The sequence below is a fragment of the Brachyistius frenatus genome, unplaced genomic scaffold, assembly GCF_029030835.1.
Source record: "Brachyistius frenatus isolate BFR_SWC_R1_liver_20210118 unplaced genomic scaffold, ASM2903083v1 Contig_8, whole genome shotgun sequence".
Classification (NCBI taxonomy): Eukaryota; Metazoa; Chordata; class Actinopteri; family Embiotocidae; genus Brachyistius; species Brachyistius frenatus.
In genome coordinates this window covers 2,730,749-2,756,436 of record NW_027210607.1, presented here as the reverse complement: position 1 = coordinate 2,756,436, position 25,688 = coordinate 2,730,749, and the positions used below count along the sequence as shown (strand labels likewise).

The window sequence follows — 25,688 nt, the reverse complement described above, 5'->3', positions numbered from 1 at the left end:
TTGACAGACGTAAAAATGACAGAAAACAGATGAGATTAGGTTATAGAGTATAATTAGGTTAGGTTAGGTTAGGTTAGGTAGTTGCTTTATTAAGAAGAAATTTCCCCTCGGGGATTAATAAAGTGTATCAAAATCAAATCAAATCAAATCCCCGAGGGGAATTTTTTTTAAATGACAATTAATGACAATATTGGCATAATTCTGCAGAGTTAAACACGTTTTTGTTGGATTTCATCCAAGTAAGAAAAAAAAATATGACTAGGAATAGGAAGCATGCGAGTTAGATATCACTCACACCACTGAAGAGGTGAAAATATCAGATATATGTGGACTGGGAAGGTGACTTTAGCGTTCCAAATGAACATACAGGTAAAAACACTTGTGGTTGGAAACATCCATTCTATTCAAAAATAAATTCAGAGATTTTATAAACAATTCTCTTAAAATTGGAACTACATTTTAATGGGAACTTGGCATTGACATTTTGGAGCTACTGGTATCCATGGCAACAAACAAACCCTTCTGACCGTGAACATTGGCCGCAATAAAAATGTAAGCTTGCCAACATTCTTCATCCGTGCATTTTCCTGATGTGTGTTGATCACTGTAGCCTCGCAGGGCTGCCGCATGTCTGAATACTTAAGGTCTGAGGATGGGCCCGCCGAGACAGGTGCATGAGGCAGACAAGGTTTGGAGCAAAGTAAGACATTTTGAGATTCCCAAGAGATATCGAGTGCTTGTTAACCAAGTTGTGTCCGAGAATTGTGAGTAATTTGCATTGAGGAACATAGCAAAGTAAAACATAACTGTGTGTGTGTGTGTGTGTGTGTGTGTGTGTGTGTGTGTGTGTGTGTGTGTGTGTGTGTGTGTGTGTGTGTGTGTGTGTGTGTGTGTGTGTGTGTGTGTGTGTGTTTGTGTGTGTGTGTGTGTGTGTTGAATTTTTTTAAGTTACTGTATATGTTGTAAAAGTATGTTGATTGTCAAGTGTATTGTTTGAAATTGAGGCAAAATGAGACCTGTCAATGGGCGGTAGGAACAAAATCCGAGGAACTTAAAGGATCTAATTTTATTTGCACTTTGTTTTCTGAGATCTGAGTGTTTTTGGGATTCAAACAAACAACCGAAAATACCTAACCCTTCCCTCACTGAACAAAAACAAATAACTGAAAAACAGCAAATGAGGTAATTACACTACAAACAAAATATAAATAGCACTTATTATATTTTTGTTTAAAGTTAATTTCATGCTGTTCTTTGAAATACTGCAAAAATATGCTCATTTTCAAAATCTTTTTAGTGAATGTTGATTGAATAGTGATATAATGTTGATGTTTTTACAATGCTTGCACCCCATTTTAATAGCCTAATTGTAACATCTACTACTAACAGTAGCAGCTAATAAAAAACATACAATTTACAGTTTTTTATAGAGATAAAAAGAACGTTGAATATTGAGCAGAATTGAGTTCAGCCTATTGGTCCGGCCCTCCACAACAGTCCCAGTTTCTCATGAGGCCCCTTGGGAAAATGAATTGCCAACCCCTGGTCCAGAAAGTGATAGAAGCTCCATTATGCGACATTTTCAAAAGTTTGTCAGGTCAAATGCGTTCTTTCAAAACATTGGGCTGAATAGTTTTTTTTCTGTGGACAAAGCTGTTAAATCTGGATTGTTAAAGATCAGTCTTAACAGCATGCTCTTTTCATTTATTTTTAATTGTGTTTTGTTTTTAACATATTATACCTCCCAAGCTTGTGTAATAAAAATAAATTAAAAACAGCTAACAAATTGCTTCCTACTCATCTTCTTTATCTGAATGCATGTTTACAATGAGCCTCCTGATGTGAAACACGGGAGCCTCCAGCCTTTTGGGTTTTTGCTTCTATTCCTGTTTGGGAAAAACTGGTGATTATTCATGTAATTTCACTGCTGGTGATGCATTGTTTATCTTTGTTCTCCACCTTGGTGTGCATCAGTGCTGCTGACAAGATTGTGTCGTGTGGTTATATCCTCATTAAATAGGGCTAGTGTCTGTGCACTGGTCCAAAGATAACTCACAGACACTGCTCATGGATCATCACTTAATGGCATTTCAATTTCCTTTCACAATTTACAAGAGACCATGACCTAAACATGCCGCATTTCAGCAAAATTGCCTTTATGATGGGGTGTAAACACAAGCTGAATGGAGCTAAAGTCTGCTTTTGAGCCCTAACTGGTGCTTACTATTTATTCATTGGATTGAACTAAAACTTACTCTTCAGCTCCTGAAATTAAATTCTGAAAAGAGTCCAGGCTTGTTATTTATAAAGTCTTTCTTTGTGAATACGAACCATTCCTGGAGCCACTCCAGTGATGTAAAGTCAAATATTGTTTACACAGTGAAAATGCCCAGGTTGTTTTTTTCTGGAATATTGGCACACATCCTGTCTTTTAACAATCATTACTTTTATTTTCAAAACCTCCTTGGGCATACATTTCCACTGCTTGCCTTGATATTAAATATTGAAGCCTTGGTTCTAGTCGCTAGACTTTTATGAACGGATTTTTCAATTTGACAGTATTGGTTGAATGTTATGAGATTATAGCAATATAATATGTTGTTTAAATTCAAATTCATATGATTATACCGCAGTAAATCTTCGAAAGCTATGTGTACAGCAGGACAGGTGTATTCTAGTTACATCCTGGATGACAGTCTAAACAAACATTTTTTTATGAGCTTATTCATCATCATATAGGACCATCTGTGTTGGCCAGATTGCCTGGCTGATGCCTTTGTGAAGCCAGCCACACCGTCTTCTGCCAGGAATTCAATACATAACTAACACAAAACAAACATATCTCAATTTTAAGAAAGTATAGTGGGTGTATATTTGGGCTCAATATGTTGAAATTAGATAATTCCTATGGTTGTGTCACTAATATGTGAAATTAGTGCATTAATACAAAGATCTAACTGCATGTGATACAAGCGTAGATATGTTATTGGAATATCCAGAAATTCAGCATAGAGTTGTTTCTCTCTCTGCAACTTAGCCATTAAGCAAACAGTAAAATTCAAATGTATATGCAATGGCATGATTGTTGTGAAATTTTAAACAACAAATAAAAGCACCAACTCAAACCATTAAGTAGGTCAAGTGACAGAGGAAAAATCTCATTCAGAAAATAATTATATATTTCACACTTTAAGCCATTCCAAAGGGTGAATACTCTCTTTGTGTGTATTTTTAGACGGATCCCACGATGAACTGCTTAACAAATTTGCTTGGGGGCCACCGAGGAGCTATCTGTGCTGTTTGAAATATTGACAGGTAATACATGATTCTGGCAATTAAACCTCAAACTAGGAATCCCGAGTCCGTTATAGGGCGAGCCACAGCAGTTTGCCTTGCTTCACTACTTAGACCCATGTAACATCGACAGCAGTATTTGGTTTGACCAAATACATTTTATTTACACACTGAGTGGCCTGATTTCTAATGATGCACTTTGAAGTTAAGAAGCGTTGGGACCACAAGCACGAGGAGGTGCTTTTTGTGGCTCTGTGTGTATGTTTGTGTGTGTGTGTGTGTGTGTGTGTGGGGGTGTGTGTGTGTGTGTGTGTGTGTGTGTGGGGGGGGGGGTCTTTGTGTGTCTATAAGAGAAAGAGATTGTTGTCATGTTATATTTTCTATATTGATCTTTTTCGATTTTCATATCATTTTAAAATAAAAACATAAACATGTTGATCCAACATCAACACTTATGTCAGTGGAGCCTATTTTATTTTGTATATGGAGGCTACAGTAAATGGTTTATCTCTAACTAATAGTCAGTATATCGTAATGAAGCTAGTTCATCAAGCAAACTATGCGAAAGTTTAAAAGCAAAATTACACCTTTTTGGCCCATTCGTGTACCGTAGTACAAGCCCAGTCTCCGGTTGCTTAGTAACGCTCCCAAACTGCAAACCACAGCGGCTGGATAGTTAGGGGTTAGACAGCATTTGCGTTGATATTCGGTTCGTTGTTTATGACAGAAAGTAATCATTAAGTGGGGTAATATCAAAACACCAAATTATCGAAGGGTCGTGTTGTTTCTCTAAAGGTTTAAAAGTTGTACCCTCGTCAGTTACACACCTGTGGCGTTTTAATGGGGTCGCGCGAATAGCATGAAAGTGCCATTAGTTTGACGCTGGCCGGCGGAGCTCCATTACGTGACAAAGAAATAGCCTGTTGGCCAGTTCATTTCCCCAGGAATGGACGTGGAAATCCGTCACTATCTATTCAAGGCAAAGGAGCACCGAGGTATGTGTCATGAAATTAGCTCCACAAATAAAGAGTCGTGGGAAAGTATGCTTTGTTTACCGGGGCTCATTTCCTACGTGCAGACTCCGAAGCGCTGCAGACAGCCTACCGTTTGATCAGCACGACAACAGGCCCACGTGTTGTCTCGGAGTTGTACGTCGTTTGTGCGGAAGCCGCTCTGCAGGTGAGTCTGGACGGGGATTGACTTACTGTTGCGGTTCCCGTTTAAATGGCATTTATTCGATCACCATTTAGTCAACAGGAGCAGTTTTAGACACACCGGGGTCAAAGTGTGTGGCGAAGAACACGAGGCTGAACATGACACTGATTTAATAAACTGAAAACTGAATGGATAAATATGTACATTCAATTCGATGAGATTTTCCACTGTCTACATCGTAACACGTGAAATATGTGACCAATTCTACTGATGTTCAGTGGTGAGTAATTTGGATTGCTATGTATTTATTATACACTATAAATGATATCAGTCACCATACAGAATCATATATAGTGAAAAGTATGTTCTGTTTACCAGATAGCTCCACATAGCTCTTAGGACAGCCACGATGTATGCATTGGGCTACGGTGAGAATCAGACTGTGATGCTGAAATCCTCTGTATGAAAAATGTTTGTGAGAAAACACGTGCTCTGAGCACTTTCCTTTCCAAGTGCTGTGAGGAGTGTTTTTATGTTGTTCATGACTGCTGGGATGATGCTTTCAGCAGCCTCCAAGAATAAAAGATGTGCATCTGACTAAAAAAAAAAAAAAAAGTGGATCTCATGTATACAAGTAAATACATGCTAATGAGATGATATGTAAGCATTTTCTTCTGTGGAAAATCCCAAATTATTACTGATATCATTGGAATTCAGAGAAAGATTATTGAGTTTGACTAAATAAAGCAGGACTTGGATCCTTTTGAGGTTGCTTGTTAACACTATGGCTTTTTTGCTGATGGTATCTACAGTTACTGATATAGAAAATCATGGTAATAAAAACCTCTGCAGTGCCCTTCTGCTAGAAGAGTCTTAATATAGATTTTATTATGTCATTGTTTTTGTATCAGTAACTTTCGTTTGCCTAATCTAACTATTGCCCTACTAGGGGATAGTAATGCATTTTTACTAATGTAGACTGAACTGTCCTGAAGCAAGACAAACATATTTGAATAATTAAACACAAGGATACTCCATAATGTGATTTTTTTTTTTCTTTCTTCTTTATATCGTACAGAGTTGGGTTTTTTTTTTGGTTTTTTTTTTTTAATGAAAATGCCTTTTAGTCTTGGGCCTAAGTGAATACTGAATAAGTCTCAACCTCAGCAGAACGCACTGATCCATTGTTCATTAGTCGTTTCACTGATTTTATGATCTTCCGGCATGAAAAAAGATGAAACACTTCTTCATAGCACTATTAAAAGCTCACAGTATGCTGGTAAAATTTCAGTTACACTATTAACAATGCGATTCATTCAATGAAAACTATCCTGCGTGAATTCATTTGATAATTAACAGGAGACAGTTTACAGAGCACTTACTGGGTAACTCTGAGGGCAAACACCTGCAATTAAGACAATGTTTTGTCATGCGTAAAATAAATGAGCATCTCACCTACAATAAGCCATTTCTGAATAGTTTTAATAATGCATCAAACTTGGAAAAATGCTGCTTATGCAATATAATTGCAGTTGAGATCAAAATATGTATTTTGTTTGGCCTTTGTGCATCTCTTTCTCTCTGTTTTCAGATGGGTTCTTTGGAGATAAGCACAGCGTGTCTAAAGATGTACTTTGAAGGGAATCCGCCGGTTAATCAATTTCTGTGTCGAGCCTACCTCTGCCAGGGCCAGCTGAAGTCTCTGCCGGCCACTGGGAGTGTGGTGAGGGCAGCAAATTTGACAATTCACCCTCAAGGGTGTTTTGTGTGTGTGTGTGTGTGTGTGTGTGTGTGTGTGTGTGTGTGTGTGTGTGTGTGTGTGTGTGTGTGTGTGTGTGTGTGTGTGTGTGTGTGTGTGTGTGTGTGTGTGTGTGTGTGTGTGTGTGTGTGTGTGTTTGTTTTTCTGTGGCTGCAAGGGATACACACACAATTACTGTGGAGATATACTGTACTTATTTTCACCAAAAATGGGGCAGATGACCCAGCTGTGGAAACAAGCACTTGCGGTTTTGCCATTTTAATTCAGACTTGTTCAGAAATATTGGCCTTTGTCTTTTCACATTTTGGTGCTGTGGCCTCTATTGCAAAATCTATTTGTCTGTTCTTTGTTTGTTTGTATGATATGATAAGTTCTCATTTTCGTTTCTGTATTATTTTTCTAATTTAGGAAGACTTTGAAGAGGCTACGATATATTTTCTGAAAGCAATTGAAATTTCAAAGCAGAAACCAAGGTATGCAACCTCCCGGAAGTGTGCTCGGCTTTGTTGTTACGGTGTTGAGAAAGTTTACCAATTTATGCTGTGTCGTGTCGATTGCCTCAGATATTTTTTGTCAGTTGCCCCTATAGTTCGAAGGTGCCCCTGTAAAACATGCAATGAAAGTCAAATATTCTCAGCAGGGAGTGTTTTTTTTCTTCTTTTAGCTGAGAGGTTAGTTTCAGTCTGCTGCACAGAAAATATTCTAAGAATTAAAGGTTTGAGTTGCAAATAACATCGTTGAAATAAAATGATTCGTATTGCTTCACCCTCACTCCTTATTCAAAGGTGGATAATACTCAGCATGTATTCTTCTCAATCTCAACAGCTGACTCGAAGTAGATAAATATAGATGTAATGATACAAATCATAAAATATAACTGCCTTTGATCCTCTGAAAGATGTGTTGGGAGATACTGGTTAGCCTTTGCAAGCAATCGGCACTGAATCTCTCTGCTAATGAACTCATAACCTGTCAATAAAATGGCTGAATAAGCAATCCCAATTAACCCCAAAGGGAATACATATCTAATACATCCAGCCCAGACTACAGCACAGCACACTCTCTGATGAATACATTAGCAGCACTCAAACAGCCTGTTCACACAGATTTCTCTAAAACAGTGCCTTGAATTCATACATTTCAATTATCTTACGTCGAAAAGCTTGTACTGGCCAGTCTCCTGTGGCTCATTGGACTATGGTTAATCCGCACACATTTGCAATTCACAAGAGTTCTGCACACAGAGTTGACAATTGGTTTGAATTGAGAAGAGATGAAATGGCTTTCATGTGTATCATATAAATAATTCAGTGCCCTGAGTTTACTTTGATTGCAAGTTGTTGTTGTTTTTTTTTTTTGTCTTACAGATACCACTTTATGGTGTTCAATGCCTCGGTGCTGTACTTCCAGATAGTGCAGCCATTCCTGCAGCCGGGGCGCTGCCTCCACCTGGTCCCCTCCCTCAAGCAGGTGGTGCAAAGTCTGGAGGAGGTGGCAGACCAAGACCACACTTGGAGGGCGGAGCTCATGATGCAAGTGACCCTGCAATGCTCTCTTACTTACCAGCGCTGACTCTGTACATTTCCATGTTTTATTCATGGGTGATTACATGTACAGCTAATTAACCAGCAGCTCAATTATGATCACAGCTCTCAGGCTCCCCATTTAATTGGTTGCCTTTTTCTCTTCTATAGAGCGGAGAATCGGTTCTAATGTAAGCTGTTTAATGATGTTCTCCCTTTACACTCCGGGCTCACATGTTGGTTTTATATTTGTTCGTAGACACAATATACCATTCATGTATATCAGTGATTTAGCTAGCCAAGGTATTAAAAGCAAAGGGCTCTGTATGTCTGGCATAATCAAGAGTAAACCAGCTTAATGAAGGAATTATATTTGATTTTATCGGCATATAGATTACATTGGATGAACAGTAGCTAAATGTACATACAGTAATGAACTGGGAACTTGACAATGTAGTACTGTGGAGACTAAAAATAACAATGTCCTTATGTTTGCTCTCTGTTTCTGTTCAGGCACCTGGTTAAATGTCTTGTGGACTCTGGGAAAGTTGAGGATGCAGCAAGTTTTGCCAAAGTTACAGAAGAATTTATCAAGTTGAATACTCCACATCTTTATCCAAGTCTCTTTACACTACAGGTAAACAGCATATTGCATGTATGGCAGTTATTTTTGTAGTTTACATAGCCAATAAAAAACACGTATCTCCAAAATGTCAGTAAGAAAATCTGCCTTTTATTAGCCTTTGTTGCTCATATTTTTAAACAGTTAATGGGTTTTTAGGATTTTCAGAATTGTCAGAACCCACAAAAGACCATTCAATTCGTCAATATCTCTAAATATCTAAAAGTCATGAAATACTGGAATATGGAAATACACCATTTTCATGGGACATTGTCAGTATATTTTTATGACTGACTTGAGTCTATGTAAGAAGCTCAAAAGTGATACTTCAAGATAAGGTGACAAAAAAAGTCAGTGTTCAAATTCTCACTTGGTCTGACAGATTACAGCACGTCAACAGATTCCTGCCCCCTTGCTCTCGGTTTAACCCATTCCTAACCTTCTTTTTGAAATTGATCCTAATCCTTGTCTAATCTGGACACTGGCTATCTGTAGACGAGTTTTCATACCATTAATTGAGTTAAACTTGAAATACAGTATGTATTTTAGTGAAACCTATAACGATGATGAAGTGCAACTTTCAACTTTTCTCCCTGTAGGTACAACACAAGCTGTCAGAGTGTGATGTCCTACTTCAAACAAGCAGGGAGTGCACTACTTTAACAGTCATTTACAGAATACAGGAGTTTAAAAAGTAAGTAAAGTTCCTCTGTTATGTTTGTCATTTTTCTTCTTTGACGTTACCTGAGGATTTATTTTGCTGACAGCACTGTTTTTGTGCTGTAATGATGAAAGCCTTTCTATCTATCTGCAGCTAAGATAAACAACTTGTGCTATAGCTGTCGATGTCCACAAAAAAAAGCCCTTGATCTGCTTTAATAATGTTTGGTTTATTAACAGTTGTGGTGGCGAGGCAGTGTCTGAAAGTGTGCTTTTGTGGTTGATTACATGTTTACTGTTTTTGCTAACAATAGAAGCAAGCTGAGTCATAAATATTGGTTAGACAAAGGTCATGATTTGTACCAATTTTTGTGAAATGTACTTGTCTGTTTTTTTTTTTTAGCCTGTGAAGAGTATTTTCTTAAACTGTAGGACTTACAGTGGGATATTTTTATTGTTTTTATCCTAAATCTTTTACACCTTCAGCCAACATGGGAGCTCTTTGAACATTAAACCTAGGTTAATGGGCCAGTGATCCATTGATTCTCAACTGAGCCTGTGGCATCCCATAGTAAGAAGGTTTGTGTGGCTGCCTGCATACATTTGATAGTACACTATGTCCTCTGGTGTGGCATATTATAGGACAAACCCAACCTTCAATCTTTTTCTGAAGGCATGTACTCAACATGTCGGAGCTCCTCATGGCATTTTATTTCAGCTAAAAGTTGACAGCATGACTCAGTCTGACCCAGCTGCACCAAATACTGTCGGTTATTTAGCCCGAGGTTTATGCACTATTTGGTGTAAGTGTATTAAAAGGCGAATGGAAGTGAATGCACAGTCTTGGATGCTTGCGTGGCTGTCCAAACATGGGTTTTCCTGATGTTTGTAGCAGGTTGGACGAAATAAATGAGGAGAATCTGACAAAAGAGGATTCTGCTGAGCTCGAGGAGATTTTCTGTCTCCTGGTGGATTTCACCAAAACACCAGCTCCGCCTGGGGATTGCAACCTTCCTCAGAACCCAACACCCATCCAGCTGTCTGACAGGTCTGTGTCCCAAAGCGTTCTGATCACATCTCCTGCCAGATTACCCTTGTTGCTCCCTGTCCTCCTCGTAAACCTCCTGCTACTGTAAACCCCCACATATGGATATCCCAAGGGCGAGTACATGGCGCAGATTACTGTACTGGAGGGTTGTGAATTGTATAAATTATGTTTTATCTGGGATTTGCAGAGTTGCCTTCCTCCTGGAGTTGGCTCTGCTGGCCTTGCAAGTGAAGCATCAGAAAGTAGCTGCCGACTGTTTGAAAGAGCTAAAGTCGTCAGGAGAGGCTGTGAGTGTCCGACATTCTCTTAAAACCTCTGTCAGTAGTTGCAGTAACTGTACGCATTATAGAAACATGGAAATTTATACATGGAATTTGACATCCCCCTTAAGTAGACACTTGACAATGAGATTAATTAGCTGAGGTCGTGATCAGGAGCCAAAAGATTGTTGAAAGTAGAAATGCAGCAATGTAGAATTTATTTCATAAAGGGGTTTGTAGCCCTTTCACTTTTTTACTCTTTTTGCTCTTGAATGAATTATTTGCAATATCTTCTGGCATAAGACATTTTTATAAAAGTAACTTGTAGATTTGTCATCCTGACTTACGTGTACTGCGGAACACTGACTTTTCATATCACATGTGTATTTGTCTATTTAGAGCATTGGCCAACGCATAATAATGGAATGTGTCAACTGTGAAATCAACATCCTGAAGAAAGAGGCGAAGATGAATGACTATTCCAAAGCCAGTGTGGAGGTGCTCGATCATACGTGTGACTTATCAGCTGTGTGTTTCCGTCGCATGTTATAATGCAGGCGCTGGACCCAAGCAGAAGTTTGATGAACTATTGGCAAATATTTAAATATAGATTCTGTATTTATTGGCAGTCGATCCAGAAATCCTTTTAAACCTGAATAGGTGTCGCTCCCTTCAGGAACTGCATGTTCATTTAGAAGAATTACATCAGTCAGAGTTTCCGTGAAGAATTTGAATTATCATTTGATCACTCTGATACATTTTCTGGAGTTGTTCCTCTGTAACACACACAAAAAAAAATGTTGGCGGATGTAGGATCATGTAATCTTATTTCATACCGTACCGTGGAAATTGTCACATAAAAAAAAAAACTTGGCACCTAAACATATTCAGCCCAGTTTAATCCAAGTACAGTTGCCAAGTGATGGAACTGCTGCAAGAGAGATTCTCAATCTGTGGTTGATATCCCACAGGCCCGGCTGAAGGAGATAGGCAGGCTGGATCAGTGGCTGCAGACTGCGGTGAGGGAGGGGGGGCCTCAGGCTGTGCAGGCAGTATGTGCTACGCAGTGGAGCGTCTGCCTTCCCCTTTTGCAGCACAACCTCAGGAAACGCATCAAGACACCTCTGCTCAAGGTCGCCCAAGTACTGGAAGACATGCAAAGGTTTTCAGCCTCTTCAAATTCACCATGATGCATGGTTCCGTGTTCATGTCTTTGGGCTTTTCACTTTGTCTTTACTCTTGTACGTACTTTTCACTGAACATATGTTTGGCTGTGTAGCTCAGTTTATAGAAACAACATGACAGGCTGTGGCCTGACTAAACATTAAAGTCCAAGAGAGCACTACTTTTAAATACTGTTTACAGAATCTTATCATATTATCATGTTTTATTATAGCTCAAATATTTTTTGTGTGTAAAATGTTAATAATCTGATGACATATTTTCAATTTGGTCCCAGATTTTTAGATCCCGCTGTGCGTTTTGCTGTGATTACTTGTAAGCTTTAATGAAAACACTCTTTAAAAAGTGCAATACATGTACAACATGTGTTTTACATTATTTGGATAAAGACTTATGATGATTTATTGTGAGAAACATTTCTTCTCCTGTATTTTTCCCTGTTACTAACATAAACATTTAGCTGTTTTTCAAGATGATATACTTATAACATTATTAACATCTTTGGTTTTTAACCTTGCAGGCCTACAGATGTATGCACTTCCACAATATATTAGCTCAGACTGGATGCGTTTGTGTGTCACTTTTACAGTATGTTGCTGGAGATTCGCTGTCAAGTCCACTCAGAGCTGGCAGTGATTGAAGAGGAGGAAGGGCGCCTTGAGCCTTCGTTCACTCACCTTCAGAAAGCCATGCTGCTGGATAATGGGAGACAACGAGAACGTCTGTCGTCAGCGTTCTGCCTGCTACAGCTCAGACGGAACCTCCACCAAACATCATCCCGGCCTGAGGATAAAGTCGCCGTGCTCATGCAGCAGGTCTTCTACCCATCTGTGTCAGATTGTCGAACATGATCCAGTGAAACAGCTCATTTAAGCTGCAGACGGCAACACACACTTGGCTCATCAATAGCCGCAAGAACTGAATTATTGCAGGATTTTTGGGTGTTGAAGTCAAATAACCGATAGCTTAAATGCAGTGTGCAGCTTCAATGAGACGCGAGTAAAAGCAAATGGTTTGCAGGTTAGCTCTAAATTGTACTCTGGTGTGTATGGCTGGTGTGTAAGTTCATTCTGTCATCCAACCCTTCTCCAACCCTTCTCTGTCTTTCTCAGGTCAAGGACATGCAGCCCCAAGAAAAGACAGACACTCGCCCCCTTCTGATGACTGTCGGTCTCCTTTTGGCCCCTGATTATTTTCAGATGGTGCTGGATGCAGACGACACCCCAACAAGTACAGATTTATCTTCCTCACTTTCACTCAAGACACACTTACATTTGTTCATCCTATGTCTGATTCTGAAGGTCTTATCTTGTTGAAATGAGAAGCTTGAAACACACATCTAGACCAACTGAGCCTCTACAACAAGAATCATAATTGTCTTTAAACCTCAATAAATGGCCAGTTTACTTTCCTATAGATAGATAGATAGATAGATAGATAGATAGATAGATAGATAGATAGACAGACAGACAGACAGACAGACAGACAGACAGACAGACAGACAGACAGACAGACAGCTAGATAGCTAGATAGATAGATAGATAGATAGATAGATAGATAGATGTTTACTTTATTTATCCTGCAAGGGGACATTTTTTCGCTTTTAAGGTTTAACTCCTATGTGTAGTGTACCTTGCATTTATGCATATACGGAACAGTCCATTTCAGGGAGGAACAAGAAAATATAAGAATCTGGCAACATTATAAAATCAAACAATGTGTGGACAGACTAGTGGTTTTGTATTCATTGCGCTTTCATTGATTTTAGCGTTTAACTATAAAATAGCTTCAGGTTAGCCATTCAAATCTTTTGATAAGTCATTTACTTATCAGTTTCTCCCCCCTCCAGACTGATCTGTGCTAGTAGAATGCACCTGGAGGGCAGTCCCGTGGGCCTGGTGTATGGTATGGTGCTGCCTTAGGAGCCACTCACATGCACTTTGCAGACCCAGATTGGTGCGCGCTGTGTTGTATGTAAATGTGTCCCTCTGGATCTGGAAAGAAAGACTTCTTTGGTGTGTCCCAGAGTCTCTAACACTGAAGCCCCATCGACTGTGTTCATTGGATCATGGAGACGAAGGGTCTGAGCTCGGGGACAGCCTTTGATTTCAGACTCCTTCCAGGCTCCTTGGTCCATTGCATCAAATGAACATTCAGCGGTCCTAATGACCCGGGGAAGAACTCGCCTCTGACAGCTAGTCAAAGCGTTTCCACTGCAGGCCTGGGTTAAAATGAGTGGTCCCTTGAGGTACTTCTTATTTTTGTCCCTGACCCTCAAGCATCCCCTAGAATACACTTAATCATTGTGTTCTGAGCTTCAAAGCCAGCACTCGAAGTAACCCTTGAGATTAGAAGAATTAATTAATAGCAGCATATAATATTGTCACAATTTTCTATTGCTCCTCAGATGTTCATTAGTGCGGGGTGCGTACATGAGACTGCGTTTTCAAACTTCCAGGATCAGCGCAAAGACACTGGAGCATTTTTCCACTCCACTCACAGTCAAAGACCTCTATCGTTAAAAAATAAATTCTCAAATACCCCTGTTGCTGCAGAGGGGTTTCAATAAAAATGCAAATCTAATTATTCTGACTACATTGTAGTCTGTAACACCCCTGGTTGAAAGGATTGCTGCTGCTTGTGTTTTTGATTTGTGTTACTCAGGACAATTGATTAACTTCCTCAAATTGATAACATTCTCATGCAGAAAATCATTGAGGCCTAGAAAAAGTTCAACATTAGAATGACTAAACCTTTTGTTTTTGTGTTATAGCCAGAAATCCAGAAATTTGTATTGATTCATTATTTATATAAATGCTTTTCCAGTATTAATAAAGTTTGACTAATAATACAGTACTTCAACAATTGTCTAGTTCCCGTAGGCAGTCTTGGACCTGGACCAGTGGCTGAGCTCGCTGCTAAGGCTCAGCATCACTCCTCATCTGTACAGAAGGTGGATGGATACCTGGCCAGACAAGGAAATGACACAGACAGCACAGAGATGTGTGTGTTTGTTCACTTACATGTATTTATTGTGACTATACATTTCTAAATGTAAAGTGTTTTATGTCTTCTCACCTGTGTAAACTTTTCTCAGTCATTCTGTTTAGTTGTCAGGCTTCCCAGAAACCCAGTTGGAAAATTGCCCATATAGTCGGACTTTTATGGCTTGTTGAATTTAGAACTTCTTGCTTTTACTGAACATTAGATACTAATGAATGTTTGATCTATTGGCCTTCTCTGCAGTTAAAGTTGTTATGTGACTGTAAGAGTCTGCACCCCTCCATTACATCTTCTTATTCACAACGCATTGTTGATTTCCTCACATCTGCCCCCATCATTACAGTTAAAAAAGTGTGAACTTCAGAAATGAACTTCAGAAATGGCAGGCTTAATGGTCTTCTGACCATTAAGCCTGCCATTTCTGAAGTTCACATTTTTGTTATTCATGACCCTGCGAACAAACAATTTGAGATGATATGCAGTGTGTGGCTGAGCCCCGAACCTCAACCTTTTATAAAGGACTTATCTGTATTTCTCTGCTGTTTCAGAATGAAGTTGTGGGCAAACCTAGTGAAGATAGCCAGGAAACAGGAAGTTTGGGATGTGTGCCGAGCTGCTTGTCGATTCTGTTTGCTTTACGATGATGGAAGATGGAAGACTTCAGAGACTGACAGTGAGATGATGAATGATGCAACGACTTACAGTAAAATCACAGATTGCTCCTAAAACGATTAGCTGCTATGATCATAAAACAATCTTCCTTTTAATTGTTTATGTGTAAATCAGATTCAAAATATGACAGCAGATCCGATTTACATGAGGTATAATGTGCTTTTAAGTAAGAAATACAGGTGAACCAGAAGCAGTGGTTAGCTAGTAATAGTTGTGTTTGTAACACTACTAAATACAAGAAAGGGAGGATTGCTGTCGCTAAGATTTGGTCCATTCTCTCCAGAATGCAGTCAAACCTGTGTGAGAAACTTACTGCGCCTTCTCGCTGAAATCCACTTCATCAGTGCTGAGGTATGTTCTTACTAACTCATGACACCTAATACACACACAGGCACACTTTTCAGCCATTATGTAATAAACCATAACAAGTTTGGCATCACGCCCACTGTATGAACATTATTAGTTTTGATCCGTGTTTACTGGCAAAAAGGATAAAACAACAACAAAAGGAATTTGGTTTGTGATGTGATCTAATCGCAGAGCTGGCTGCTGGTCTTGGCAGCACAGGTAGCAGGTAACAGGTAGCACGTAGCAGGCAGCAGGTAACAGGCAGCACGTAGCAGGCAGCAGGCAGCAGGCAGCAGGTAGCAGGCAGCAGGCAGCAGGCAGCAGGTAGCAGGCAGCAGCAGGCAGCAGGCAGCTGCGGCCACAAAGGCTCTGGAAGGGTTCACGGCGCTCGATGGAAGAAGAGCGAGAGAACAGTGTCGTGGCAAATTCTAATTGCAGACAACAAAGCCTCCTCCTTTTTTAATAGGCTTTTTTTTACTGCAGACATTTGGACTAGTCATTGTAGAGAAAGCACATGTGTATTAATAATTGCTGAGTACCATTTAGTGTCCCAGTAAGACATGACAGTGAACTAATGTGCACTAATATGCTGGATCACCCCTAAGTGAAATGCGGTCATCATTAATACATCTTTACTTTCCTTACTGTATGAGGACTGTGTTGCAGATGAGGTGAACACTGAGCTTAGGTCTAAGTTTCAGACTATAGTACAGCTGACCAGCACTGAACAATCTGAGCCACTATTGGACTTGGAGAAGTACAGTAGGTTAAAAACTGCATTAAGAATAACTGCATGGGTGAAACGATTCATAGCTAATGCCCATTGTAGTCAAAGGATTCAGGGAGAGCTAACTTCAGAGGGGCTCACTGCAGCACAAGTATATTGGGTGAAGATGACCCGAGAGCAGAGCTTCAGCCAAGAAATCGTCCAGCTGAAATCTGGACAGGACATCAAGAGAGATTCAAAACTCAAAGACTTGAAACCATTCTCAGATGAGAATAGCCTTATTAGTGTAGGGGGCAGGCTACAGTACTCTGATTTCAGTTTTAGACAGCAACACCCATGGGTGCTACCTAGAAAACACAGATACTCTGAGTTACTTGTTCAGTGCTGTCATGAGAGAGTGATGCATTCTGGAGTCAGATACACTCTAGTACAAATGAGAGAGAGGTATTGAATTCTAAAAGGGAGACAGTTAGTCAAGAAGATGGTATCACATTTTTACATCTGCAGGAGACTGAAGGTGAAACCAGCACAGCAGTCCACGGCTCCATTACCCAGAGACAGAGTGACCGAGTCCCCTCCCTTTGAAGTTATTGGGGTGGATTTTGCAGGGCCATTATATGTTAAGGCTAGTGGTCAGTCTAAGAAGGCATACATTGCGCTTTTCACTTGCGCTGTCACCAAAGCAGTGCATTTAGAGTTGGTTTCTGATCAGACTACAGAAAACTTTCTGTTGGCCTTAAAGAGGCAAGGAGGACTGTAATGTTTATTCAGACAATGCCAGAATGTTCAAAAGAGCAGACCAGGATCTAAAGGAACTATGGAAGTCATTCAGAGGATCAGAGCTCAGAGTTTTTCACTGACAAGGAGATCACCTCGAAGTTTATTGCAGAGCGAGCTGCTTGGTGGGGCGGCTTCTGGCAAACACTTGTGAGATCTGTGAAAACCTGCTTAAAGAGGGTCCTGGGGAAGGCCCCACTGAACTTTGAGAAGCTGACAACAATGCTTACAGAGATAGAGGCTGTGTTGAACTCCAGGCCGCTTTCCTATGTACACGAGGATGCATCAGAGCCACAACCACTCACACTCTCTCATTTCTTGGTTGGGAAAAGACTAACTTCTCTACCGCCAAAGACTATGCTGCCACCGTCTCAGGCAACTAACGTGAGCAGAGAGGACACGGGCCGGAGATGGAGGCTTTTGGAACCGCTGGAGAAAGGACTACCTGATGGACTTGAAATCAGCTCACAAGCGTGAGACACCCACTGTGCTGAAGGTGGGAGATGTCATCCTGATTGGAGAGGACAACACGAGGCAGAACTGGAAGATGGGCAGGATAAATATACGAAGAACAACTGATGTCGGGTGCAAGAGCGAGTTCTGTTCACTGTTCCAGTTTGTAATACTGCAGTTCAGACAGAAAAGTGTTCCGTTCAAACGAGACATGTCTTGGTCCTCACTAGAAACTCCACTTCACAACAACTAGGTTTTTATTTAAAGCTAATTCAGGATTCAGATGTTTTTGTTGTGAGGCATTTATGTTCCAAAACACTTTTAGGAGAAGTTGGGTCATAGGAGAATTATTTTATTTTTAATTTTTTTGTTTTTAACCGGCATGCATTTTGGGAGTTTTAACAAGTATTGTTATGCTTGTGTTACTGTGTAATCTCACTTCCCATCGAGCCTGCAGCTCGAAGTCTTTATTAAGTCTATAGAGATGTTAATTTGACAGTCCTTTGAAGATAATAAAGAAAACTATCTGAAGCAGTGACATGACCTCACCAAAACTGACACACGATGAAACCCCTCCTCCTGTATCTCTCTCTTTGTTCTGCGACACAGGGAGATATTTTTGGGGATGATTTGGGCTATAATTCATTATTTTAAGCAGTACAGTCCTCTCAATGTGAAGATGTTCCTCTTGTCTTACCTGAGTTGTCCGCCACTGAAGTAAAAATGCTCGCCAACCTTTTCGTCTTTCTTTGATCTGTATTGCTGGGAGAAGCTGTCGTTCCCAGAGCGGGAGGTCTTCTCTTCTCCTTTTATTATAAAGTTGTCAAGTCTAAACAACTTCATAATATTATTGTTTGAGGTTTTAGGAGTAACTGTGTGTTATTCTGTCTTGCTCAGGCCACCATTCAAAAGCTGCTAACAGAGGGGGTTCGGCTGAACAGCCCCGCTGTCCCTCCACAGGACAGAAGTATTTCCGTGTCTGACGAGGATCCCCACTGGGTTATTTACAGGTGAAAACACAATCTGCACACACACATGCTGGCATCGTAAAACTAAAATGTTTTGTATTTGTGCGCTGTATGTTTCTCTTTATGATTTGCATATAATATGTAATACATTTGCTACGAAATGCTTTTACGTTGTACATGATCATAACAACTGAATATTCCAGGTTTCTCTTTTATTTATAACATCAATATAATGTTAATATGACAACAGCTGTTCATAGCCTGGTATTGTTGTACAGTTAAATAGAACTGTGTGTGTATGTACCTCAGTGACAGGCACTAATGGGGTGAATTAAAGTGGATACATTTGCATAACTCTTCAGAAAAGATAAGCAGGGGCAGGAATCACACAATCTCTCGAACTGCAAACCTTTTAACCAAACAAGGTTTTGTTTCCTTATCTCTCAAAGCAGAACTACACACAACATCTGAAACCATTTCCACACCATACCACCATTTCCACAGAATACAACAAGGCTTCAGACATTAGCTGTGATGTGTTTAAAGACCTCGATGTTGTGGATGTACGCCACAGAGGATCACATTCGACTGGACTGTGCTGTTTCCCCACCTCCTCATGCCTCATACAGTAGGATCAGAGTCAGGGTTGTTATCTTGTTTATTTATTGTGAGATTGAAAAATGAACACTGCACCCAGGAAGAGTCTAGCCTGGTATTACCACACCCAAATTCACAGCATGAGTGGATACGGTCATCATGCATCATTGGGGATTGTTTGTAGTCGTTGCATCTTCATGTATGTTGTGCGCCTCTGCACCACCACCACCATTGCTGGAACTACTTTTAAAAACAAACCCTTGGCCTCAGTGTCATCAGCCACGCTGACTAGTTGCTGATTGGTCCACCCTTCAGTGGAAGAGCAAACCATCAAGCAAGCACGGTTTCCAGAATACAATCACAGCAAAGACTGAATCTGTTAGCAATAGCTCGGCAGAGCCGGGCCATGTAGAATCTGTACCAAAATATCATGTATGCTTTTCCAAATAGGGCTTTATATCTTCTTTCTCCCTAGACTGCAGCCATGGTTGTATTAGAATAATCAAGGGTCTTAACAGTTTATTGTCTTTATTGACATGCCCTGATACATGACATGCAGCAGTGAAACCACTGCACTAAAATGCTTTACCTTTATCTTCTGGCATATTGTAACACGAGAGCTGAGAGTTATTACTGTGCATCCAAGTACCTCACAATGTAATGTATTTGACATTGTCATAGGTTCCACTCCTATTTCTTCATCATGCATATAAACCTGGTCGAAAAGAGTCCCATGTTTATTCATCAAATTAAACTTAATGTAGGTTAAATAACAAACTTTTTTTTTTTTTTTAACTCCTTTAGTTCAATTATTCACCAGAAACAGAACCATTTAGTCACCATCCTACCTTTCTCTCTCACACACAAACATTACTTCTCTATCATTTTTCCCACTCTCTCCTGTATCTCTGTATCTCTCACCCAGAGGTTGGATCCAGGCTTTGTCTGCCTACGCCACCACCAACTTGTTGCGGGCAGGGGAGCTCGGAGCAGAGATCATGGAGCCGTGGGTGGTAGCAAATGCAGCCATTTACCTGTGGAACTATAATAGCTACTCGCTTGCTGCTGAGGAATACCAACGGCTTCTTCCCACTTTCCAGAGTCTGGTGGAGATGCTCCAAAACATGGAGTACATTGGGTAAGCCGGGTCACTAATACACTCTTACTGCTCTGTTCTATTACAGTATTACAGTATACACTATACTTTTTAGAGAGAAGAGTTTGGGTGTTTGGCCTGGAGTTCTTGGAAAAGTTGTTTATGCCTCTGTGCTGGCAACAGCTGTGGCTGGAGGCATTATGTTTTAAGGTCGTCAACATCATAGCTCAGGAACGCTTTCAGAAAATGTCTTCAAATTTGACGCAGACGTTCACTTGAACTCAATAATTAACTCTATATATTTTGGTGGTCAAATTTCACTGTGATGTCACAAGACATGTTTGTGGCCATGAGTCAATAATTATCACACTAATTACGATGAAATTTCACAAAAATATGTAATGAGATCAAATGATTAAGTGATGACATTTATATCCAAAAGATTTCCAAAACCCATTACTGGCCAGTAATTCATGGTGTAACTCAGGAAAAGAAGGGAAAACCGTGATCAGATTTTACATTCAGTTGTTTTTGAATATTCAAACTCTGCTGATTGTATAGATCGTTTGGTATGTTGGGTTGAAGATCTGTGTGAAACATCTTTGTTTTAGAATTTGTAGTTTCTTAGCAGAAACATCATTATTTCAAACATTGTCTCCTGTCACGGCTGTATTATTTATCAGAATCAGCTGTTTTGGCCAAATCCCTAAAGTCCACTCTACATGTATTATAAGAGACTGGACACACTGATCCACTGTTAAAAAAAAAAAAAAAAGAACCAAGCTGATCCTCCAACAATGAACTAAAGACACATTTTGTGCAGTTGCTGTTGATGTGAACTTTCATCATTCATAAGTATATTATTCACAAAATGTCAGCATTTGAGAAACATGAAACAGCTGTTTTTAGACTGATGACTGCACATATTTTAAATTATTCAGTGTTTTTTGAAAGAGTTTCATCAGCCTTGCTGTCATTTGATCTTTTCTTGGTGGACTAATGTGTGTACAAAGTCCTTCAAATCAAGTGAAACTTTAAAATCATGATTTCATCATTTTCCAGCTGATAAGAGCAGTATGTGCTCTTGTTCTCATTAAATAATTTTGGCCACAGTCAAAGTTGACTGTGAGAATAAGAAACAGTTTAAACCCTGCTCTTATTTTTTGCTTTAGAGAGAAGCACTGAACACTCATGAAAACAGACCAACGTGTCCTTGGGCACAGCAATAATTGTGTGAATTTAGGGATGCAGTGGCGTCATATGACAACGTAGCCAAGGAAACATCCAAATCTGTGGTAACGGTTTCTAACTTCAGGAAGCGCTACGACAAAGATGTTTGGCCTTCAAGCCCAACTATCAGTTCTTATTATCCCAAATAACATCAGTTTGGAACATTCTCTGTGTTGTATCTGTCAGGAACCGAACTCTGTTTGTGCTTCTGTGTGACACTGTGGCCCGAGGGTTGATCCAGCCTCTGTCTGGACCAGACAGCATAGAGCCGGCTGTGGCAGGAGACAAGAGCAAAACCAGAGCTGAGAAAGGAACGGAGAAGCCTGCCAGTGTCCATGGAGTTTCCCTAAGCGCTGCTGCACTGCAGGATGTCCGCAAGGCATTAGGGGTACGTCACTGTGTGTATGTGGGAGTGAGTTTGTGGAATGGGAACCTTTGGGTGTCTAAATGTTTTGATAAATGTGCTTAATAAGTGTCCCTACCAAACAATGTTAAACATTATTATAGCACAGGGGTCTCCAAACCGTAGTTTGCAAACTACCAGTAGCCCACGACCCGGTTCTGAGTAGATCGCTTAAGGTTCGAACAATATGCGGTGTTTCCTACACGTAGACTTACTTTATTACTTTTATTTACCTGTCCGAGAAAACGATGACCTCAACGCCATCGATTAACGAGCGGACAATCTCGTTCCCTTCGCCTGTGCCTGCTTCGCACCGTGTCAGTGCAGCGGAGGTTTAGCTCCGCCCACAGTGAGACACACAGAGATCAGAGAACAGAAACGCTGACCTGCGATGCGCCTGCAAAACAAATGAGAGCCTCTCGCACTTAGCTGGAAAGATACGGGTGCTCATAAGTTAGGTAAACACCATAAATACAATAGTATCTGTCACTGAGTTCAAAGTAACACAGTAGGAAACCGAACGACACCACTTTTCAAAATAGAAGCCCTCCAGTTTCACGCAGGATCCAACCATATAGTAGGTTTTGTCCTCGACATGCGTTTCTCTCCGGAGGTGCAGGAGGTCCCAATCGAAGGAGAAACACTGGATTTCCAAAGTTAAATCCTATATCGGAAAGATTTATTTGACACTTTTCAAACCAGTTCGGCCACACACGAGTTGCGTGCACTGCAGCAGGCATTCAGGAAGATCTGTGTAATTGTAGATACAGAATATATTAATATCTGATTCAATACATTTTTGGAAACATTCTATGTCACAAATAATGTGCATTAAACCTCAACACATCAGTACACATTTACTTAAAAATGCCCCCGTTTTCCTATCCATTTATGTTCAAACCTCTTACATCTATGAATTTACAAAGCAATTTAGTTCATAAAGATACTCACATAAAGAAAAAAAAGTATATAACTGGAGACTTATGTAAAGCAAAACTGTCTTAAGGGGAAATAATGATTAAAACAGATTTTGCTCAATACTTTCTGGACAAGATTAGAAATATTCATGAAATAATCATGATGTCATCAGTGTGTCTCCTGGGTTGATTAGAGAAGTTAGAAAATGTTCCTTTGAGTTTAGAAACATCCAATTATGATGCAACACGTAATCTTGACAACTCCAACAAGCAGGACCTACGTCTTTGATGCATTACAAATAATCAGGACATGTTTTGTTGTAAATCTATCAAGTTTTTGGACATATTTTGTGGGAGCACACCTGATTGGTCCTCTGTCCGTTCCCTCTCAGACTGATTGAGGTGTTTTGAGCTTCCTTTTTACAGTTCCTGATCGTTCCACTGTGAAAATAATGTCTGAAATCCCAACACTGAAAGCTTAAGAACTGATTGGAATCTCTGTAAAGAATTGAGAGGAGTGTGTATAATCTCTGAATGCAGTTTGCCGAATCTTTGCAAGACGTGTTCAGAAACTCAAATTTTAATCTTTTGTGCAGATATTACAAGGTGAACATTAAATATGAAACCATTCTCAACTTTGTTTTTTTTAAGTTTTAGATTTTCAAATCAAAATGTACAATTTCCAAACCTCACTTTTTTTTTAAAAACCACCACAGTTTGCTTTTAACTTGTCAGAACTCGTTTTTATTGTCAATTGATGTCACGATGACCCAAGAGGTGAAGGGTTAGGGTTCATACCAGATACCCTGAGCTGACTCTCAGCTGACTGGACCGCTGCAAGTCCTTTCCCTCCTCTCTTTCCCCACATATCCTGTCGAGTTCTACTGCCGCTATCATTTAAAGGAGAAAAATGACCAAATTGTATTTAAGACATATAAGGCCTTTCAGGAAGCATCGGCTCTTCCTCAATAGTATATCATGACTCGTTGAAGCATCACAGCACTCCTGGGGGACACTTTTCTTAGTTTTTACAGGGCTTCCTTTGACTCTTCCGACAATGCATGTACACACATGCATACACACTCACATGTAGCTCGCATGACTCGGCTTCTTTGTGCTATTGAAGTCTGATCTCTCTGTTCTCTTTGCTGCCAATTAAACCCTGTTTCCTTTCTCCTTTTCTGTTCAAAGGATCCACCTTGAATATCGGCTCTAACTTCAGATGAAAGGCACATTATCAGTGAATTATTAACTGAATTTCAACCTGTCTGTTTCCTTTTTGAAGGAAATATCAAAAATGATCCTTTGGTATACATTTTTTATTAATAGTCTACAGTATAGCAGGAGGTCAGATACAGTGTCTGACTTCAACAAAGTCATACTGAATTCTGTCTGTGGAGTCTACAGCTGTCTTGCCCTCGACCCCCCACCAGCCTGACAAAGTGAAGGATGTCTTAAACTCTTATGGATTTGTTTTTCAGAATGTATAGAAATTGTCATACATTTTGATCCAAACAAGTTTTTAATTTTTATTCGTCTTCTGAAAGTAGTTATATAACTAATTAGATATTATGGCTCGAAAAGGAGTATGTTTGAGATGCTGATTTTGACCGGGCAACATAACTTGGAATACTTGTGCACTAAGATTACTGCTTCCTTCTGCTCCATGCGCATCACTGTGCTGCACTCCATCTGGACAGGAACCGTCTCGGAACTTATTGATCGCCCCTCGTATGTTCTACTTATTGAGCTTCTTACACTGCTGAGACTGTACCGAGCTGTAGCTGATTGAGTCTTAAGTTCATAATTGTTTTCTATTCTTCCTCCTAGCTGTGTGAGCACGCCCTTTACATATCCAATGGCCACAACCCAGGAGAGGCCGTCCCCATCGCAGCAAGGAAACAGGTGTTGGTCACATGGGTGCAAATCAAAAGGCTTTTGCAACAGCAAATTGGCACAAAGTTGGACGTGTTCAAAGATGAGGTACCATTCATGAAAATATGCTTCTGTAGTCTGTTAATCCACATTAGGGCCTAATTATTGATAAAATATTCTGTTGTAGTCCACGAATGACTGAAGTTCTTAGTAACTACTTGTTAGTTTCAAAATACTGGCTTGCTAGATCAAGTTTGACCCTTAAAACTGATGAAACATCTTCTTATTTTAGAGGATTTATAGAGTTAAGAATGGGTAGGATGTGACAGATGATTGGTAATTTATGGTGTGTTGTGTTTTTTTTTAATTGAATGTAACTTTAAATCCTCAAGATCTCCATGGTTATAAAGATTTTAAGATCAGATATGTCAACAGTTTTTCATATAACTTCTTTAACGCTGCACTTTCATCCGAGTTGTAGAGCTATTTTGTCATTTTAGAAAATCATCTTTTCCATTTTGAAATCACGCATGAATTCACATAAGGCCCAGTTGTCCCAGTTTTCCACCAGCTCTTAAACACAGCATGTATAAGCAGATGTGTGGAACTGCAGAGCGTGAAAAGAGTCTCAAAATTCCTCATGCAAATGTAACCCGGTCGGTGTGTGTCAGCCGATCCATGCGCACACATTTAACAAACAATCTGTAAACAAATACAAAAGAATGCCACAAATAGGTTAAGCATTTTTATACGCAGGAAGATTTGATTTTCAAAAGTAAAAGTTATCAGATCTATAAAGTTGAAGTCTGTACATATTATATTAATAGTTATTCAGGATGTGATGTGTGCATTTGTGTTTGTATGTGAATTGGAACACACTCTTTAAAACAATTACACACGAATAGTTGTGCACGTTTGTGAATCTTATCAGTTATTGTAGATCATGTGATACACATTGGTGAGTCCAATTTCTCTCCAATTAAAGATCTGCTCACACATACAGTACGTTTTGTTAGATAGAAATGCAGAGACTGGTGAGACTGGTGTGACTCCACCTTCTTTAAACATGCAAACTTGTCTGGTCCGCTCTCCCAACACGCCACCACCTAATTAACAAAT

The 25,688-nt window shown here is 39.9% G+C and overlaps 1 protein-coding gene across 1 annotated transcript in view; it reads left to right on the top strand.

Moving 5' to 3' along the window:
* The first annotated feature begins 3,974 nt into the window (after window positions 1-3,974).
* LOC138615968 (cilia- and flagella-associated protein 46) overlaps window positions 3,975-25,688 on the top strand; it is a 55,956-nt gene continuing 34,242 nt past the window's right edge. The window contains exons 1-20 of the mRNA XM_069689878.1: window positions 3,975-4,289; window positions 4,373-4,473; window positions 6,041-6,172; window positions 6,617-6,681; window positions 7,576-7,740; window positions 8,245-8,368; window positions 8,953-9,047; window positions 9,906-10,061; window positions 10,249-10,348; window positions 10,721-10,819; window positions 11,293-11,483; window positions 12,093-12,318; window positions 12,616-12,733; window positions 14,377-14,506; window positions 15,055-15,179; window positions 15,462-15,529; window positions 18,381-18,493; window positions 19,974-20,186; window positions 21,561-21,762; window positions 24,525-24,677. Coding sequence (XP_069545979.1) covers window positions 4,241-4,289; window positions 4,373-4,473; window positions 6,041-6,172; window positions 6,617-6,681; window positions 7,576-7,740; window positions 8,245-8,368; window positions 8,953-9,047; window positions 9,906-10,061; window positions 10,249-10,348; window positions 10,721-10,819; window positions 11,293-11,483; window positions 12,093-12,318; window positions 12,616-12,733; window positions 14,377-14,506; window positions 15,055-15,179; window positions 15,462-15,529; window positions 18,381-18,493; window positions 19,974-20,186; window positions 21,561-21,762; window positions 24,525-24,677 — 2,625 coding nt within the window. The 5' untranslated portion in view covers window positions 3,975-4,240. The remainder of the gene's footprint in view (window positions 4,290-4,372; window positions 4,474-6,040; window positions 6,173-6,616; window positions 6,682-7,575; window positions 7,741-8,244; window positions 8,369-8,952; window positions 9,048-9,905; window positions 10,062-10,248; window positions 10,349-10,720; window positions 10,820-11,292; window positions 11,484-12,092; window positions 12,319-12,615; window positions 12,734-14,376; window positions 14,507-15,054; window positions 15,180-15,461; window positions 15,530-18,380; window positions 18,494-19,973; window positions 20,187-21,560; window positions 21,763-24,524; window positions 24,678-25,688) is intronic.